Raw genomic sequence first — 18,729 nt, forward strand, 5'->3', positions numbered from 1 at the left:
GGTGCTCTATCACTAGACCATAACCTGCCACCTTCCCAATCTCTGCTGACTCCATGTAGCCTCTTGGAACTGTCTCTCAAGGACACAGATGAAGCTGGGTTGGCAGTACCAGACCCAGAGATGGATTACAGAGAAGCCGGCCATTTCCGCCACTTTGAGACTTGCTTTCCATCCATCAGACCGGGTGCTGAGGTTGGCAATTCTTTCTGCAAAGCCTCCCCTCTCTGCCCCCCCCAAACACACTGAGGCCCCAGGTTCCTCCAAAAAGTTGTTTTTGTCTTTTTTAAATAATGTGAAAATGCCACGCGAAGGTTTGAACTGGAGGCCCCTCCAGGGGCTGGGCTGGGCTAGGGAAGGAAAGGGGAGTCGCGAGATGGGGGGTCCAGGTCCCCGAAGCTTGCAGCCCCTGCCTGGGGCCAGAAGTGGGTGAGGAGGGGCCTCCACTGTGCCGAGGGGCTCCAGGCCCGAAAGTTCAGTTCAGTTCCAGGAAAGGAGGCTCTCCAGGAAAGAGTGAGGGGCTTCCTGCCTCATTTGGCACCAAGGGGATCAGGGGGGTCAGGGGAGCCATCCGGGGGGCTGGGGGATGGGGGGCCAGGGCCTCCCATTTGGCACATGGTGGGGGAGGGGGAGGGCCCAGCCTCAGGGGCCTCCCCGGAGGCGGTGTCGGTGGGGGTGGCAGTGGCTCCGTTGTCCACAGAGGATTCTACTCTCAACCCCTCTTCTGGGGGTGCAGGGGGGTAGCGACTTCGGGGAGTCAGTTCTCCACGGGGCCTGAGGACAGAGGGAGTGGAGAAACGGAATTAAAGAACAAACAGGTGCATGGTTTCTGGCCCAGTCAAAATGAAGCAAAGCCCTCCCTCACAAGGCTCTGTGAGAGCTGTTCCCGCTTTGCTTCAGCCATAGGTGCCAAGCACAGTCCTGCCTCAGGGCCTTTGCACTTGCTGTTCCCACAATCTGGTTCACCCTTTCCTATCCCTTCCCATGTAATTCAGGACCCCACTGCCATATCCGTCCACAGTGGCCTTTCTGGGCCATTTCCCAACCCCCTCCAGACTCTCCTTCCCGGCCCCACCCCCATCATTCCATCTAATTGTACTGTTTTCTTCCTCTGGGTCATTGGGGTAGAGCTTGTCCCCCTAGGACGGGACTGTGTGGGCAATAATGCATCCCCAGCATCTAGCACAGGGCCTGGCACAAAGGGCATTGCTCCCCCTGTGGACACATTTCTCTCATAGAGCTTCCCACCAACTATTCCCATGCCGCCTCCTCTCCCAGTGGAAGGAAAACTGCCACCCTTTTCATGGATCCAGAGAACCCAAATGGGGAAGGGGGGAAGTTTTCGTTGAGGGACACATTTCATATACCCTCACTCCCTGTTCCCAAGACTGTTTCCCTCTTCCAATGGGAAGCAGGATGCTGGTCTCCCTTTCAAAGAAGGGGCCTCTGGGCACCTAGCGAACATTGGGGCAGAGCCATGTCAAGCATGCACAGGGATCTGAGGAAGGGGTGGCCCTCTCCTGGACCTCCACGCCTAGGTCTTTAGAAACCGACGGATTCACCAGTTTCCCCACATAGCTGCTGTGAGGATATCTGCCTGCTGAGTGAAGGGATTTGGGGTTTTGTGTGATTGGATCCTCCTCTGTCCCCAGTGATTAAAGGTGAAGTCATCTGTACTTGCTGGCCCTGCTGGCCTGGGCCTGACTCATCACTTGGCTGGTGTCCTGTCTTGTGCTCAGCAGGGAGTGGTGGGGATATTGTGGAGGAAATGGCACTTGGGGTGAAACCTGATGTAGCCCAGCCTCTCAGTCTCCTATTGGCTCACCACTTAACCCCAAGGGGTCTCTCTATAATCAGGACTGACAAGGGACCCCTACAGCCTTCTCACAGCTCCCTAGCACTGCTGGTACAAGTCCTTACCCCTCAGTCCTTCCTCAAGCTCTAAGGAGTCTGCCTTGCCTGCTCTTGCTTCACCCCCTGCATCCATTCTACTCTCTACCGAACACCTCCAAAGACTTCCACTTCCCTTCTGTTAGGTGAACCAGCCAAACTCTCTCCTGCCTCAGGCACTTCATGCAAGATGTTCCATCTGCACGTCTGCATGCGGTCCTTCTCCTTCACCCACTTCACCAAGTTAGTGGCAACGAACCCTTCCCAATTCTGAGTAAATGACACTTCTGCTGGGGCAACAAAGCACTTTCCCCTGACAGCTGCTTTCCCAGCAACTCCATTTTGGCAGTTATCCATTTACTACCAGTGGGGTCAGTATGTGGGAATGGGCGGGCAGGCCCAGTCTTGCTCCCCACATGCCCTCATCAAACATAGTAGCAGCTGTATGACCAAGTCCTCACTGTGTGCATGGGCTTAAGTCATTTAATCCCCTCAAAATAATATGAGTTTTCCTGTTATCCCCATTCTACAGATGAAGACACTGAGGCTCAGAGGAAAAGGGACGTGCCTGAGGTCACACGGCCGAACGTGGCAGCAACAACACCTGGACTCAGGCACGATGTGGTGAGGGGGGAAGAAACTGAATACTCCCTGAAAAGGTCCAGTTGCATCCTCTACTTTTCAGCTCAGTCTTCCCCAGCACACCTGCAATCTGCAAGTCTCAGGGCAACCCTTAAACGCAGTAGTGTTCTCTGGAGCAGCAGCAGCAGGGGGCAGCAGTGCACCCGAGGAAGCTTTCTCCAGCCCCAGTCCCACAATGTGAGACCTGGCAGGGGCCTCTCGTTGGAGAGGGAGTGGCCTTAGCTTAGGGATTGAGAGAAACTAAGGGTGACTTGACCTTCTCCCAGAGTTGTAGTGAGGGTTAGCTACAAAGCTGTGTGCGAAACACCAGGAAGGAAGCTGGCAAATACGACTGGAGAAGGCCTGGACTCAGAGGCCAGGCAGCAGGGGTTGAAATGCTAGCTCCTCCTCCCTCTCTGTGCCTCAGTTTTCTCTTTTGCAAAATGGGGGTGACACTAGAACCCACCCCCATGACATTGTAGTGAGGATTAAATGGATTAAGATGCAGCACGCACACTGTGGGGGTCTGGCTATTGTAAGTAATAGTAATGCTCTTGTTATTGCTACAGGCTCAACTCTGTTCCGGTTCATACTAACCAAATGAGCACGCTGGCAGGACTCGGAGGAGACCCTGCCAGAAGGGGAAACTGAAGCTGTGGGAGGGGGTGTGACTACCTGAGTCTCTCTGATGGACACCCTGGTCTGAGTTCATTGCAAAGCTGGATGGGGTCCCAGTGGTGAGCAGGAAGAGCTGACTGAGAGCGAGGGAGGAGTTGGAGGGAGGGGAATGCCAAGAGGGGGAAAAGAAAGGGATACAGGCAAACGGAGAGAGATGGGCAGAAGTGGTGGGGGCAGAGCTGAAGGTCTGAAGCACCATACCTGCGGGCCGGGCGTCGGGGGCCCGGGCGGGGGGCCCCGGGGTCTCCAGAGCAGGCGAGACGGAGAAGCGGGAGAAGCACAGGGGGGGGCCTGGCGGGGGGAGGAGGGGGAAATCCTCCGCCCATTCGAAACTGCCTCCTAGTCGGGGGGGGGGGGGTGAGGGAAGAGGGGTACAGTCAGACCCTCACTTTGGGAGGCGCCCCGCCCCTCCTCGTGCCCCGCCCCCGGAGCCCGCCCCACGCTCCGCCCCGCCGCTCACCAAAGCCGCTGTCGTTGCTGGGAAACCCATCTCCGGTGGTGGCGGGGTGGGGAGGCGTCGGGGGCGCTGGGGGCGTTGACGGGTCCGTGTCCCCCTCGGGAGGACCCTGGACGCTCAGCTCGTTGGTTGGCGTCTCCTGTGAAGGCCAATTAGGGGAGACCAGGGGGGCGAACCGTCGTAGCTCGCTAACTGCATTCCCAAGGAGCAACACCAATCTGCTCACATTTCTGGGGCTTCAGGCATCCTAATTTCCAATTGCTCTAGCAGGAGTGGTGGCGGGAGCCCTCATCAAGTGTCTCCCTATAGCCCGTCCCCTCTCCGCGACCTCTGTGACCCCTACCCACCTCCGAGATCTTGGTCGCAGATGTCCAGGTTCCGACCCGAGAACTATCTGCCCCTGTGGTCCTCCAAACCCTTACCCCCATCTTACGCACCTCCCGACCTCTGAAGAAGCCCCCTTCGAGCCCCCAAACCCCACTCCTTTGTTTTAGTGACTCCAGGCCCTGCTCATAACCCAGTTCTTACCCGTCTCGGACCTCACGCCCAGCCGCCGCCGGCTCCCTCTACCCTTCAACACCATCTCCGCAGCCTTCAACCCATCTCTCTAAACGCCCCCAGCTCATGAGCTCTGCTCATCCCCGAACCCACTCCCGATATGCTAACACTGCAGACCGCATCTCTGCGCTGTCTGCAGCCTCTCCAAGGCCCCGCCCGAGGTCGCGGAGACCGGCTCCACCAAGCGCGCCCCTGAGCCCGCATCACCGGAGCGCGGGGTGCAAGTCCCAACCCCAGAGCCACAGTCTCCGTCCCGCACCCCAGACCATGCCCCAATTCTCTCGGCCCTTTCTCCCTTCTCTCCAGACTCCGCCCCCAAATACCAGGTATTACCACCCACGCCCCTTTTCTTCCAGATCTGCTCAGGAAGACCTCGCCCTCGCCCTCCAACTGCCTCCCCCCGTCCCGGGCCCCGCCCCTCGCCGGGCCCCGCCCCTCCGGGTACCGCCCCTCGCCGGGCCCCGCCCCTCGCCGGGTCCCGCCCCAGGCTCCGCCCCTCGCCGGGTCCCGCCCCAGGCTCCGCCCCTCGCCGGGCCCCGCACCTGGTCGAAGAGGTAGACGGTCACGTCCCCGTGGAAGGAGACCATCTTGCGTTTCCTCTCCAGTTCGCTGTCCTCGGACTCGTCGGCCCCGCGCGGAGACTTGAGCAGCCCCCGCAACGGGCGGGCCGCGTCCGCGTCGGCGCTGCTCACCACGACGGGCACCGGGGCTGCCCGCGCCCTCCCGGGGCCCCGCGGCCCCGCCGCGCCCGCCGCCTCCTCGTCCTCCTCCTCGTCCTCGTCCTCGTCCTCCCCGTCCTCCTCCGACGGCCCCAGCGATCCCGCCCTGCCGGCCTCCCCGCCAGCCGCCCCGGCGTCCACGCCCTCCCACGGGGGCCGCCGTGGGCCCGGCCCCGGGAACGGCGTGAGCGTGAGAGGCGGCAGCGCCAGCGAGAGCCGCGACAGCTTGGCTGCGGGGGGAGAGACCCGGTGAGCGCCCGGCCCGGGGAGCTGCAGCCGCCCTTGCGCTTAGCTGTGTGTGCTCAGGTAAGCGCCGGCAGTCTGGACTGCAGTTTCCCGCCCTCTGGACAGAAGCGCTGCACTGGGCCGTCCACAAACAGGGTAAAAAAGGTCTTCCTCTCACTCCGGTGCTGAACCCTCCCCGTGGTTCCCCCACGCCCACAGCACACGACCCCAACTTTCCTGGTGTCCCAGGAGGCCCCAGTGCCCTGACTCTGTGGCTTCTCCAGGCTCCGTCCCCATCTCTTTCTGGCCTGACTTCCTGGGGGCAAATGGGCTGCCTCTCCATTCCGCTCACCTCTGAGCCTTTGCCTATGCTGTTCCCTTCTGCCTCGAACTTCCTTTTCTAAATCAAGTCCTATCCAATACTCCAGCCCTGGGCTCTTAAGAACTCTGCCAGGAGGTGAGGTCAGGGCACCAGTTCTGCACCCCAGAGCATCAGAGCACTTTTCCTTCCAAGCAGATGGTAGGGTCACACTCTGCATAACCATGTTTTGATCAACAGAGACCTGCGGTGGTCCCTAGATGACAACCTAGGTGTGTAGGAGGGTGTACCATCTAGGTGTGTGTGATTACACTCTATGACCTTCTCACACTGCTGAAGAACACATTTCTTAGAATGCATCCTTGCAGTTAAGCAACATGTGACAGTATTCAACTATGTTTCTGTGGCGATGGGATTGTTTGCCTTGCCACAGAACAGAGACTGAGTCTGTCTACTTCATGGCTGCATCCCCAAGGCCCAAGCTCCTGGAAGTATTCAGTCAGTATTTGTGGGATTCATCAATGAATGCTCCCTGCTTGGTAATGTTAACCATGGTACTCTGGCCTCTCTATCACCAGGCAAAACTGGGGTGTTTAGCCTTCTCCAGTCCCCTTCCATGCCCTAAGACTTCTACCTCAGCCTGCTGGGTGGGAAGGACTTCAGGTCTCTGGAGGAGGAAACCTGGCTTTGAATCCCAAGCCTACCCTGCTCTGTTTCCTTACTGGTAAATGGACAGTGGCCACTCAGTTCTCCTAGGGAGTAAGTGAACTTTATGCCAGACCCTGTGGAGGGTGATGGGAGGATGCCCTAAGTGGTGGGTCAGAGCACAGTCACTTTCCTCCTCTCATTCACTTTTCTCCAGCTTGTCTGGCCTTTTGTTTTTCCCAGAACGTGCCAAGCTGTACATCTCATTTTTCTCTAGCTAGTACATTCTTTTCTCCCAGGTGGCTCACTTCCTTCACTTCTGTTCAAAAGTCACCTCCTCAATGAAGCCTTTCCTGATTACCCATCTCAGGGAGGGTTGAGGGGTAAGTGTGTAGAGGGAACTACCAGAGGCTATGCTTAAAGGAAGGATAAGGAGACTGCCCTTAGAAATCAGTAAAGTTTCCCTGGGGAAGGGGAAATTTGAGGGTGGTCTTGACGAACGAGTAGTTAACTGGGTTTAAAAAGAAAAGGCAGGTTAATACCAGTCTCTTCTCATCCAGCAACACCAACCTCAACTGCCTCAGATCCTCTGAGGCCTGTTAGCTCTTCACCCCCTGACATCTTCATGCTGCCCAGGGTCTTTCCTGACTCAGCTGATTGCAAACTCCCCACAACAACCTCAAACAGGTGATAGTGTTCTAATACCATGGGCTTTGGGAAAGGAAAGTTCTGTGTCAAGGCCCCCTCCTGATGTTTGCCCCCTGAGCCACAGGCTCTTTGGGTAATAGAGTGGGTAGCCCTTCCCTCAAATGTAGCTATGGGATTGCCACTGGTACTTTTGTACCAGTATTTAAGGAAATCAAGCCTCTGGGCAATTCCAGTGGAACAACTGTGCCCACATCAAAACAGCGGCCATCAACCTTTACCCTCCATTTTTCCTCTCTCCAATCATCCTGTCTCTGGGACAAGTTTTCAGAGCTATAGCTTTCATGTCACCATGCAAGGGGGGAGGGGCAGGGCCTGAGACAGCCCTGGATCCCAGCCTTGGTACACAGGAGGGCTCCCACACTGGCTTGGCACCTTAGCTTGTTGGAAAGTTTAAACCAGTGATCATACACTGGCAGCTTGGCCCACAGATCAGCTTTGCTTGAATTGGCTTCCACCCGGAAAACATATGCAACTCTGCTTTTGAAGAGAAAAGTAGAAGCCAGGGCCACCCTAGGGGGCTGAGAAGCCCATTTAGACAAGGCAATTCCTGTCCAACTCTGTCCCGCCCCAGCCTACTTCATTCATTTCCCTATACCATCAGCCCTTGTGCATCTGAGTGATGACCCTGATCTCAGTAACTGCAGTAATACAAGTACCCACCAACGGCTAACAGCTGACAGACTGAGCTAAAGGCTTCAGAAACCCTAATTCATTCAGCCCTATTAGGTAGGTGCTATCCTTGTCAGCCATTTTTGGCAGATGGGGAAACTGAGGCACAGAGTAGGTAGGTCACTTGTCCCAGGTCACAGAACTTGGGAGGGGCGGAGCCAGGAATGGAGCTCAGGTAGGGAGGCTCCAGAATTGACATTTGTCATCACCCGCCTGACCTGCCTGCTACCCTGATCCTCAACTGCCCTAAACCTCCCGGGAGAGGCCAGACCTCAGCTTCCAACCGTACCCCTGCTCCCCATGGCCTCCTCACCTTTGATCTGCTCGCTGTTCCCCTGAGGGGGTCCCAAGTCCAAGAACAGTCGTGGCATCTCGGGGCCCTTCCTCTCGGGCTTGAGGGGGTCCCCTTCTCCGCTGGGTGCCATGTCTCCGCCGGCCCTGCTGTCTGGGGCCCCGGGCTCTCCCTCGGGGGCCACCTCCGGTCTCTGGGGCACTGGCTCCGGCCTCCTCGGCTGTACTTCCGCCGGCGGTGGTGGCGGCGGCTGCGGCCTCGTGCTGTCTACCCATCCTGCCTTTGCGTCCACGCCGCTTCCGAGGCCGCCGCCGGGGGCCATCCCCTTGCCCACTAGGGCTCGGCCCCCACTCCCGAGGTCCAGCCTCCCAGCCCCGGGGGCTTTCAACGCCCCCCCAGTCTCGGGGGCTCTCCTCTCGGTCCCGGGTTCCAGTACTCCGCTCCTGGGAGCTGGGCAAATGGGGCCAGGGGCTGTCTCCCCGCCGTTCCGGGGCAAGGCCACTGCGCCGGGCCCCGGGGCTCTCTCCAGCAAGGTCTCTGGGGCTGGATCCCCGAGTGTGGGGGCTGGACCCCCATTCTCGGGCGTCTTCTCCAAGGGCCCTGGGGCTCTCCAAGGCCCAGTCTCTGGTGGCCTCTCTGTGTTCCTGGGGAGTCTCGGGCCCCCATTCTCTGATACCATCTTCTCGATCTTTGGGGGTGTCACTCCCCCATTCGCCAGCACTTTCTCTTCTCTCTCTGGGGACCTCAGTTCCCCATTCTCCAGTACTTTCTCCTCCCTCCTTGGGGGTGTCAGCTCCCCATTCTCCAGCACTTTCTCTTCTCTCTCTGGGGATCCCAGGCCCCCATTCTCTGCCATCTTCTCCTCGATGCCCAGGGCTCTCTGTCCCCCGTTCTCCAGCACTGTCACCCCGTTCACAGGGAGGCTCAGGTCCTCGTTCAGAGTTGGGACTTTCTTCCCGCTGCCCGGGACTATGGGGTCCCGGCTCAGACCTGGGGCTTTCTCTCTGTTCCCGGAGCCTCTCCCCGCCTTCCTGGGCCCCGTCTCGCGGGGGTTTGCCCCCTTGTCCCCCAGGAGGTTCCGTGTCACATCCTCCCGCAGGGATATCAGCAGCTGCTCGGTGCTCACTTGAACTACGAAGGTCGGCTTCTCCCGGGCCCCCAGGAGTGGGAGGGGACCCGGGTCTGGGGGTGGCCGGGGCGCTCCTGGGTCGGGGGGCTCGGGGGGAGCCCGCGGTCGAGGGACCCCTTCCTCCTCGGCTGCCCCCCCGCCTGGGAAGACTCCCTCGGGGGAAAAAGGGGTCTCGGTCTCGTAGCCGCTGTCCCCCGGCTTGGGGCCTGGAGACCACAGGCCTGAGCCGGGACTGGCCACAGCCGAGGGGGGGTCGGGTGACACGGCTGGGTCCACGGGGGCCCGGGGAGGTGGCGGCGGGGGGGGGGGAGCGGGAGGTGGCCCCCGCCCGGGGTACTGGGGCGCCGCCGCCCCCATGAGGGGGTCCAGAAACTCGGGGGGGGCCGGGGCGGGGGGGGCCAGGGGCAGGTCGGCCAGGGAGCCCCGCTCTGCTCTCAGGGACGAGTCGTCCTCTGGAGGATGGGGACAGCCAAGAGCAGGGTGGCCACCCCAGCCAGCGACGGCATCCCCCCGCTCCAGGGGCAGACAGGAGCAGGCCCCCTCGCGACTGCACAGGGGACAGGGGAGGGGGCCCCGGCGGCTGGGGCCACCCCCAAGGCTGCTGCTGTCTTCCCCGGGAGAGCTGCCTTCCTCTTCCTCCTCCTCTTCTTCCGCCCATGGGGCGGTCCCTCTTTCCCCCAGCACCTCGGCCGGGTCTCCCGCCAGAGTCTCCCCGGCACCCCGGCCCTCGGGGTCCCAGCCACTCAGGAGGAAGCTGCCTGAAGCCGAGGCCTGGGCCGGGAAGGGCCGGGGTGCTGGGAAGAGGGGGGAGGCCCAGGTCTCGGACACCAGCTGGGGGACCTCGGAGGGGGCCTGGGGCGGCTGGGGAGCAGGCACACCTGGGTCCAGGGGGTCCCAGTCACTGGGGAAGAGGGGCTCGGGTGGGGAGCCATGCTCCTCCAGGCGGATGTAGTACTCGCTGCTGACAGAGGGGCTGCGGGCGCTGATGACCGGCAGCACGCTGGGTGTGGACAGCGCCTCATAGAAAGGGTTGGAAGGGTTAGTGTGGGGGGCCGGGGGCGCCGAAGCTGGCTGCCAGGGGGGTGCCCCTCCACCCCGGCCGGCCCCCCGCCGCGCCTTCTCCCACAGGCACTCAAGGTTGAGGCCGCGGCTGCTCTCAGTGACTGTGAGCACGTCGTCGGGGTCAGCCCCAGGGAAGCCATCCAGAAGGGGGAAGGGAGAGGATAGGGTGCCGGGACGGGGTGCGCTGTGCTGCGGGGGCCAGGGCCAGGGGAAGGGACCATCCCTGGGTGGGGGCGGGGGTGGGGGGGGTCTAGGGGGCCGCTCAGAGAGCAAGTAAGTGAGCTGCAGTTGGAGATCAGAGGCCGACGGGCGCTGGGCAGGTGGCCGCCAGCAGGACTGCAGAATGTCATACCTGGGGGAGAGGGAGGAGTCAAGAATGAGGGAGGTAGAGTGGGGTGGGCCACTGGGTCAGAGCAGAGACCCAGACCCAGAGGGGGGGGGCAGAGATCCAGACAGAGGAGGGAGACAGAGCTAGAGGGAGCCAGGCTGACATGAGGAGATGATGGTGAAGAGGGTGTGCCTGTTCTGAGTTCTGGAATTCGAGACAAGCAAGCAATGGTCTTTTAGGGTTCAAAAATAGAGGGTTCAGACACCAGTTCTGCCCCTCCATGCCTCAGTTTCGCCCTGCAAGTGGTACATGCTGGCAGAAGCAGTTAGGAGGTCTCCTTGGTTCTAGAGGTGCCATGGAGCAGTGAGGTTATCACTGATTTTTGAAAGGAGGTGGGGGTTTTGGGACCTTCCTGGGAGAGGGGTGGGAGGTCAGGTATCGGGGTCAGACCCCCCCTCACCAGTAGTCTGCATAGGGCAGCTTGAGCCTGGGCCGCGCCAGCTTGACGTGCTGCTGGCGGACAACGAAGGCGAGGACCTCCTCATCTGACAGGTGGCGGTAGGGTTGTGCCCCAAACTCAAACAGCTCCCACAGGGTCACCCCCAGGGACCTGGGGGTCGCAAAGAGGGAGTGAGAGGTCAGCGCCCCATCCTAGCCCTCTTGGGGGCCTCCCCACCCACCCAAGGGGTCTCAGTTTCCTCACCTGTAGAACCAGGTGACATCCCGTGACCTCCCACCCCCTGGGCCCCCACGGCCAGGCCCCTCACCAGATGTTGCTCTCCCGACTCTGGTCCACCACCATGAAGGTCCCATGCAGCTCTCCGAGGAGCTCGGGCGCTGCCCAGCGCAGGGGGATCCACAGGCGCTCCGGGGTCAGGTAGTAGTCCTCCTGTGAGGCAGACAGACAGGATCAAGCATCCCCCCTGGCACTACCTACCCCATCCCTGTCCCCAAGGAGGGTAGCCCCACCTTGTAGTTGCTATGAGCGAGCCCATAGTCTCCAATACGCACGGTGAGGTCGGAGGTCAGCAGGCAGTTACGCAGTGCCAGGTCGCTGGGGTGTGCCAGGGTGAGGTGAGACAGGGGCTTTGCAGGCCCAGACTCCACCCGCTTTGCTCTGATTTCTCCTCCTGTGCCCTGATTCCATGGCCTTCTCTGGAAACCTCCTCTTCTGGCCCCTCCCCTTGTAACCCCTTCCCCCTCCCACTGCTCCCCGACCCCTCCCCTCCTGACTCCTCCCTTTCTAATTCTGCCCCCCCCACCACTCCTGGCCCCTCCCCCTTTAACAACTCCTCCTCCTCTGGTCCCTCCCTCCCCAGGCCTCTCCCTCTCCTTACCGCCTCCTCTTCTTCCGGACCCTCCCCTTCTTAGTTACCACAACCCATCTCCTGACTCCCCCCACGAGCCCCCACTCCTCTTTCTCCCTGACTCTCATTTCCCCTTTCGGATCTGCCACTCATACCTCCGCTCCGCCTTTCTTAACTCCCCCGCAGCCTTCCTCCCATCCCCAGAGGCGCGCCTGCTTCCCTAAGTGGTTCTCCGGGTCCTCCCACCTCCCCCGTGGCTCCTCCCCTGTGGTTCCCTGGGCGCCACCTGTGCACGTAGTTGTGGGAGTGGAGGTGCGCCAGCCCGCGGGCGATCTCCAGGCCCATCCTCTGCAGTGTCCGCAGGTCTCGAGGGGGCAGCTCTGGAGACAGGCCCTCCGGAGGTCGCTGGGCCCGCAAGTAACGCTTCAGGTCCCCCTGTGAGGAAGGACAGGGAAAGGTCAGCACCACCACTTCTCTCCCAGGTCCTCACACATGCAGTCACTCTGAGCCGAGGGCGGGGCAGGCCCTGCACTTGGTGGCAACTCCTCCGAGCCTCAGTTTCCCCTGCTACACACCCTAGTTCAGTGCACTCAATGGGGCCAGGGCCCATCCATAGTAAGCACTTGAGAAATGGTGGCACCCGTCACACGGGTCTCTAGGGTGATGACAAAGTAATTGCCAAAGAGTCTTAGGACCCTATACTTGCCTGACACCTACCCCATCCAGGCCCCCACTCTGCCCTCCCCCTGCAAAGCCTCACCAGTTGACAGAACTCCATAATCAGCAGGAAGGGCAGGGTCTCCACACAGACGCCCAGGCACTGGAGGACGTTGGGATGCTGCAGGCTCCTGGTAGGGAGGACAGGGTCAGGAAACAGACCCTCCCATCCCGCCCCAGCCCTGTCCACCCCTACCTCCCAGGGAAACAAACTATTCTTTGGTATCAGTTTCCTCACCTCAGGGTTTCTCCCATGACATACACACTCCTTCCCCACATCCCCATCTCGGTCCCCCAGTTTCCAGGCCAGACCTCTCTGGGTACTTCTCTGCCCCTCCTTCCTCCTCACCCGCCTGCCAGCCTTCCTCCCCGCCCCTGCCCACAGCCCAGATGCAAGCCTCCTCCTCACCTCCTGGACCCTATTCTCAGCCTTCCCGGCCTTCCTGCCTCCAGTCTCTCCCTTTCAGTCTGTCCCTGATCTGCTGCTTGCCTGCTCACAGCCTGGCTTCCTACTCAATCCTCCCGCCCCTCTGGCTGGCCCCGCCACCTTCCACAACATCGCTTCGCACTGGTGTACATCTCCACAAACACAGGAGCCCGAGTGCGTGCTAGCCCTTCGCACTCACTGCTCTCTCTGTGGACAACACCCCCCCCCCCTTATTACAGTCCTTCTTATCCCTCAAGCCTCAGCTTTCACATTATCCCCTCAAGAACCTTCATCCACCACCCCTGTCAACAACGGGGGTGCCCTTCCGTATCCTCAGATTGTGGGTAAGAGTCCAGCTAGGGGGATCGATCTGACTCCACCTTTCCCCAATGCGTAACTCCAGAGAAGCAGTCCTCTCTCTGCCTTCGTTTTCCTGCACTATAAGATGTGACAGAAACAGTAATGCCCTCGTGAGGTGGGGGAGAGGGATTTCATGACATCAGAGAGGAGCTAGCAATTGGAGCACAGTCAGAGCTACTACTATTGCTTTGATTTTGCCATTTTAACATTCTGTTGGATGTTAATACCGCCCGCATTTAAACTGCACTTTCCTACCTCACAACCTTTGCACCTGCTGTTCCCTCTCCCTGGAACACACTTCCCACAATGCTTCCCATCAGTCAGCTCCCCCCCGCCATGCCTTCCAAAGCCCCCCTGTTTCTGTCACATACTGCCTGATTCCCTCGTGGCTCGTCATTCTCTGGTAGTTTCTTTTTCTTGCTTCATTTATTTAACTCATCACTAGGTGATGAGTTCAGCTAGGACAAGGCTCTGGGGCTTTTGTTCATGCCTATATCCCCCTACAATATGCCCCTACTATAGCCAGTAGGTGTCCAACAGAGAGGAAAGATTTTACCCTGAACCAAGGGTAGCCACATCCTAGTTTCTTTTCTTTGTAGACTTGTTTATCTTTGAAAGTTTTATTTCTAGATGATTTTCCTGGATACTCCTGGGCCAAAGAGTGAGCCAATGTAAACTTTAATATGCCCGTGGGTCTGGGGGCAGATGAAAGCACCCAGACTTGCAGCCCAGAGCCTGGCTTGGGAAGGTGAGTATTAAGTTATTTCCCTTTGGCAAGAGGCAGGGGTTTGGGGGAGCTGTGGGTGCCAGTGCCCAGACTCCAGTTCTAACCACAGCTCTGCCCCTTGCTCTGGGTGGCCTTTTCCACCTGAAACTGCCTCCTGCTCCCGCTGGGCAGAAGAATCATTAGACGAAGCAGTGACATAGCACCCAGGGGGCCGGGTACTGGGGCTTGAAAATGGCTGGGACTCCCAAAGTGGGGGACCGAGGGTGGCAGATGTGGAAGGAAGCTTGGCTTCACTGCACACCTACTCAGCCGAGCCAAGGTGGAACTTTTGTTTTCAAATCCTTCCAACGACCCTGCTAGGCAGGAGGATGGTTCCTATTTTGATCCAGAGGATATGGAGGCTCAGAGAGGTAAAGTGACCTCCCCAGGGTCACACAGCTGATGGCAGCTGCCCAGCTGGGATCTGATCTCAGGCCTTTGGCTCTCAGGGCTGATGGCACTAGTACTCAGGTTATAAGGAGGACCCCTCTCCCACAGGATTTTCTAGAAGTTCTATGAAGGGGGGAGCATTCTAGATATAAGCTGGCTAACAGGGGAGCCACCAGCCTGAGGTGGCAGTTGAGCATTTGAAATGTGTTGAGTGTGGCTGAGGAAATGAATTTTTAATTTGATTTCATTGTATTTAACATAAATTTAAATAGCCATGTGTGGCTAGTAGTTGCCAGCACGGATCTAGGGAGAGACAGGCACGTGAACAGACAAACTAGGTTACATGTCAGGAAGAAAAGTCACGAGTTGATGTGCTGGAGCATCCCAGCAGCACCCCTCCTTAGATGGGATGTGTGTGTAAGGGAGGGGAGACCTGGGCTCAGCTCTGAACTGAACAACCGAAGGGTCAGGGTGAGCCAGGGGCAACAGTCTCCGCTGAGGAGCAGCAAGCACAAACACCCTGACTCAGAAAAGAGGTTGATGGGTCAGTGAGGGGGGCCAGTGAAGGTGGTTGGGTTGCAGGGACAGAGGCAGGCAGGGAACAGTATCAGGCCTAGTAAGGCCTGTGGGCTGTAGAGAGGAGTAGGGCTTTGTCATGCAGGCAACAGTGAGCCACGGGAGGTTTTAGGGTAAGGGCATGGCAAAGTCCAATGTCTGTGTCTCTAGAGGTAAACACTCCTATGACTGTCTACTAAGAGGTCTCTGCACACCCTTCTGTGACAGAGCACTCGCTACCTCACAAGGCATTTGTCTAGCAAATGTTCATCTAGTCTCGGAAGCCCTTAGAGAAGACAGAGACTGAGCAGAGGAGAGACAGTGTCCTCCTTTCCCAGACCTCCCAGTGGGGGCAGGGGTGAAGGGACAGAGCTCCTCAGTGGCTTTTTTGGGTGCCAGTGTGGGGCCTGGTCTGTCATTCTATTTCCTAACTTCCTCACCCACAAGTAGGGCTTGAAGAGGGAAGCATGACAATTCATGAGGATTCTGGGGCTACCTGCCCTTGATTTCTTGATGAAGATAGATCCTGAGATTCAAATTGGAGAACTGCAGGCCTCCAGCTCAGTTTCTGTGCTTCTCTCCCCTATTGCCTCTCCCTTCCAACCCCTGGCTTTGTCTGAAGAAGAAACCTGAGGCTCAGACGGAAATTCTCTCCACTGGTTGGCACAGCCTGGGAGAAGCAGATTCAGGATTCAAGCCCTGGTTCGACCGCATCCTGTAGTCCTTTCACTCCCAAAGGTTACCTTCATGGAACACACATCTGGATATGTGGACCCCTGGAGCCCACATTCACCCAGAAGTCCCCCGATACCTGTACGGCTGTGCTTCCGCAATGAACTTGCGCTGCTCCAGGGGCCCTGCACTGGCCCGGAGCTCCTTCACCACCACCTGGGCCGGGGTGTAATCGGAGAAAATCTCTCCCAGAATCACCTGGTCAAGGGGGACCGGGAAGTCAGCCTGTGCAGTCATCCCTGTCCCCTGGGTCCACCTCCACCCCACTACACGGACCCCAGCTTTCTCCTCCTTTCCAGCCTCTCCCTTCATATCCCACCACCCTCACCCCCCACCAAGTACAGGGTGAGAGACTCACGGGCCCAGAGTCCGATGGACGTAGGGATGGATGGAAAGATGGACAGACGGACGCGTGGAGAGTCGGGTGGCCAGGCGGAGTGGTCAATGGAGTGAGGAGGGAGGCGCTGACCGACAAATGGGGGGGGGATGGCAAGGGTGGGAGCAGGTGAGAGATGGACAGAGGTAAGGGTGATGGGTTGGCTGAATGGGGCAGGGGAGGAGGTGGGCATCAGATGAGCAGTAGATGGACACAGAACAGAAGCCCAGGTCCAGATCCTATGGGTCCCCCCTGCCTCCTACCCCTGGCCCCACTCACCTTCCCAAACCAGCCGCTCCCAATCTCTTGTAGGTAGCTGAGGTGCTGGCGGCTCAGACCCAGTGGGGTAGTCATGTCTGGGGCGGGGGGTGGAAAGAAAGGGGGTGGGTGCAAAGAGGGAGGGCCCTGGGCCTTTTTCTCTTCCCAAATGCCACCGACACCCCCCAACTCAGTGGGGATTGGGCTAACAGCATACGCCAATCTCTTTCCATTGGCTGCCCACAAGATCCCACCAACCAACACATCCTTCCCTTTGGTGTCCCAGGATCCTCTGACATAACGTCAGCCTGCCATTGGATGTCTCTGAGATACAGATCTAGACTGATCTCACCAATAATGACCACACAAGAAACCCCAAATCTGGTTTTACTTTAGGCAGTAGCTTCCACTAAAGACTCTACCCTCCGTAGGCTGCTTGCAAGACGGCGGGCTTCCAGCCTCTGCCTTTCCCCTTGGCTGCCCAGAGACTTAACTTCTTGGCCACTGAGGGGAGATGCTCAAGGCCTTTCGCTCTGTCCCCTGGGACCAGGAGATGACAGTCAGGGTATGGGCGGTACCTGAGTGTGAAGGCTGTGGGGCAGGCATGGGCAGGGAGACCTCGGCCAGTGGGAGAATGTAGACATCAGGCAGCGACTGAGAGGAGGAGGTCTCCTCTGCTGGGGGGGTGTATTCCCCGGAGCAATCCTCCCCTTCAGGGTTCTCAAACTCCTGGGGTCCAGAGCGGTAAGTGATAGAACACATGGTAAAGATACACCATCCTTCTTGTATGTCTCCCCATCTTCCTCAGAACTGTCCCCCACTCCCAGCCTAGCTTCCATCCTAAACCTCCAGATTCCTTCCCCCACCAACCACCTGGGCTAGAGGAGGTCTTGCTGGCATCTTCCTCCCCACCTTGAATCTCCACATGCTTCTCACCTTGAAACCCACATCGCCCCGCTTGCAGCACAGACAGGTGAGGAGGAGGAAGATGAAGGCCAGCAGGCCGGAGCAGGAAATGAGAACCACAGCATAGGGAGGAGCCAGAGGGGCCCGACCCAGGGCGAATCCATCTGTGGGTACAGGACTGGGCTGGGGTCCCGGCTTCAAGCCCCTGGCTTCCGGACTCCATGCCCCTCCCAGCCTGCCCAGACAAGGACTACAAGTTCCATGACGCTCCGCAACCTGGAGCCCCTTGGCCGGAGAGTCGGTTGGCCCAAGGCATTGTGGGAGTTGTAGTTTGAGGCCTTCTCAGGTGGTTGGGTTGGGGGTGGGGTCCCTCCTCTCCCCCCAAGCTGGGACCCTCCTCCCCATCACCTCACCCCCGGCTTGGATGAATTCCATTGAGGACCGAGGGAAAGAGGAGTGATAGTGCAGCCTGAAGCTCTCAGAATTTAAAATGCGCTCCCACGAACAGCCTCATTACCCCCTATTTGGAGAAGAGGATGAACCCCCAACTGCAGGCTGGGAAAGGATTCTTGCCCCGTGCAGGAACCCTCTAGTTAGGGGGGTTGAGACCTGTCTCTCAGGGACGCTCGGGGCATACTGATGTCCTCTATCCCTATCCTAAGCTCCTGAGAAGGGAACTCCGCAAGCCCCGAGTCTCCCCAAAGCTCAACCCAGCCTCCGGTGCTGTGTCCCCCTTAGAAATAGTATTCCGCCCCCAGTTCTCCCAGAGGCCCTGGCCTTCGCCGGCTACCTGCACACACACGCGCGTGTGCACACACACATGTTGCCTGGCCGGACCCCCTCCCCACCCAGCCCCCCAGCCTCCCTCCCACAGGCCCTGTGACAGAGGAACGGCCCCCGCCGCTCCCCAGGCCCCGGCGCCGCTGCGGGGAAACGCGCACCCAGGTGCCAGGGCCCGAGCCCCGCACGCCGACCCCCGGGCAGGCCAGACTGGGGGCGGGGGGCCCCTGGACAGCCGGATGGAGGGCCAGGCCGACTCACCGGGGTGGGCCGGGGACGCCAGGCAGCCGGAGGCGGAGACGGCCGCGAGGAGGATGAAGGCGCCGGGGGCAGGCATCTTGTCGAGGATGGGAGGTGGAGGTGGTGGCGGCTGGGGAGGAGGGGGGGGCGGGCCCTCAGCCCCCAGCCATGGGGACCCGCGCGACCCTGGCCTCCCCCCGGCCCAGGAGAGGGGCAGGAGACGCAGGACAGGGGGAGGGAGGGGTGCTTACTGGCTCAGGTAGCCCCCTCCCCCTCTTTGAAGGGACGGACAGATGAAGGGATGGAGAGGCGGACAGAGGAGAGGAGCTGGGGAGCCGGGGTTGCTGGGGTGGGGGGGAGAGGGTAGGCTGGGGGGGGAGAATGAGGGCCCCGCCCCCGAGGGCAGCGGGGATTGGGGGAGCAGAAAGCCTGTCAGAAGAAGGGTGGGAGGAGGGAGGATGGAGGGAGGATGGAGCGTCGTCATGGTAACTGGCTCCCCAGTAGCATTGGCTGCCAGGAGGGAGGGGCGGGGGAGGGACAGACGGACCGGGAGACCCTTAAGGAGGGGAGCACAGGGCCCACAGTGCCTGGCCCCAGCACTGCTGTGACATGCCACCA

General features: G+C 59.6%; 1 protein-coding gene across 1 annotated transcript; it reads right to left on the reverse strand.

The window, feature by feature from the left end:
- Positions 1–754: 754 nt before the first annotated feature.
- Positions 755–18,208, reverse strand: LMTK3 (lemur tyrosine kinase 3; the record flags this gene model as incomplete). Its single annotated transcript, XM_084256971.1, has 15 exons — positions 755–771; positions 3,388–3,525; positions 3,647–3,782; positions 4,744–5,150; positions 7,800–10,321; positions 10,758–10,907; positions 11,065–11,186; positions 11,267–11,351; positions 11,891–12,039; positions 12,365–12,452; positions 15,631–15,749; positions 16,207–16,283; positions 16,764–16,914; positions 17,122–17,255; positions 18,133–18,208. 15 exons carry the CDS (start codon positions 18,206–18,208, stop codon positions 755–757), a joined length of 4,371 nt encoding a protein of 1,456 aa, XP_084113097.1.
- Between the last annotated feature and the right edge of the window lie 521 nt (positions 18,209–18,729).

Source organism: Talpa europaea (assembly GCF_964194135.1).
Source record: "Talpa europaea genome assembly, chromosome: 16".
NCBI classification, from domain to species: Eukaryota; Metazoa; Chordata; class Mammalia; order Eulipotyphla; family Talpidae; genus Talpa; species Talpa europaea.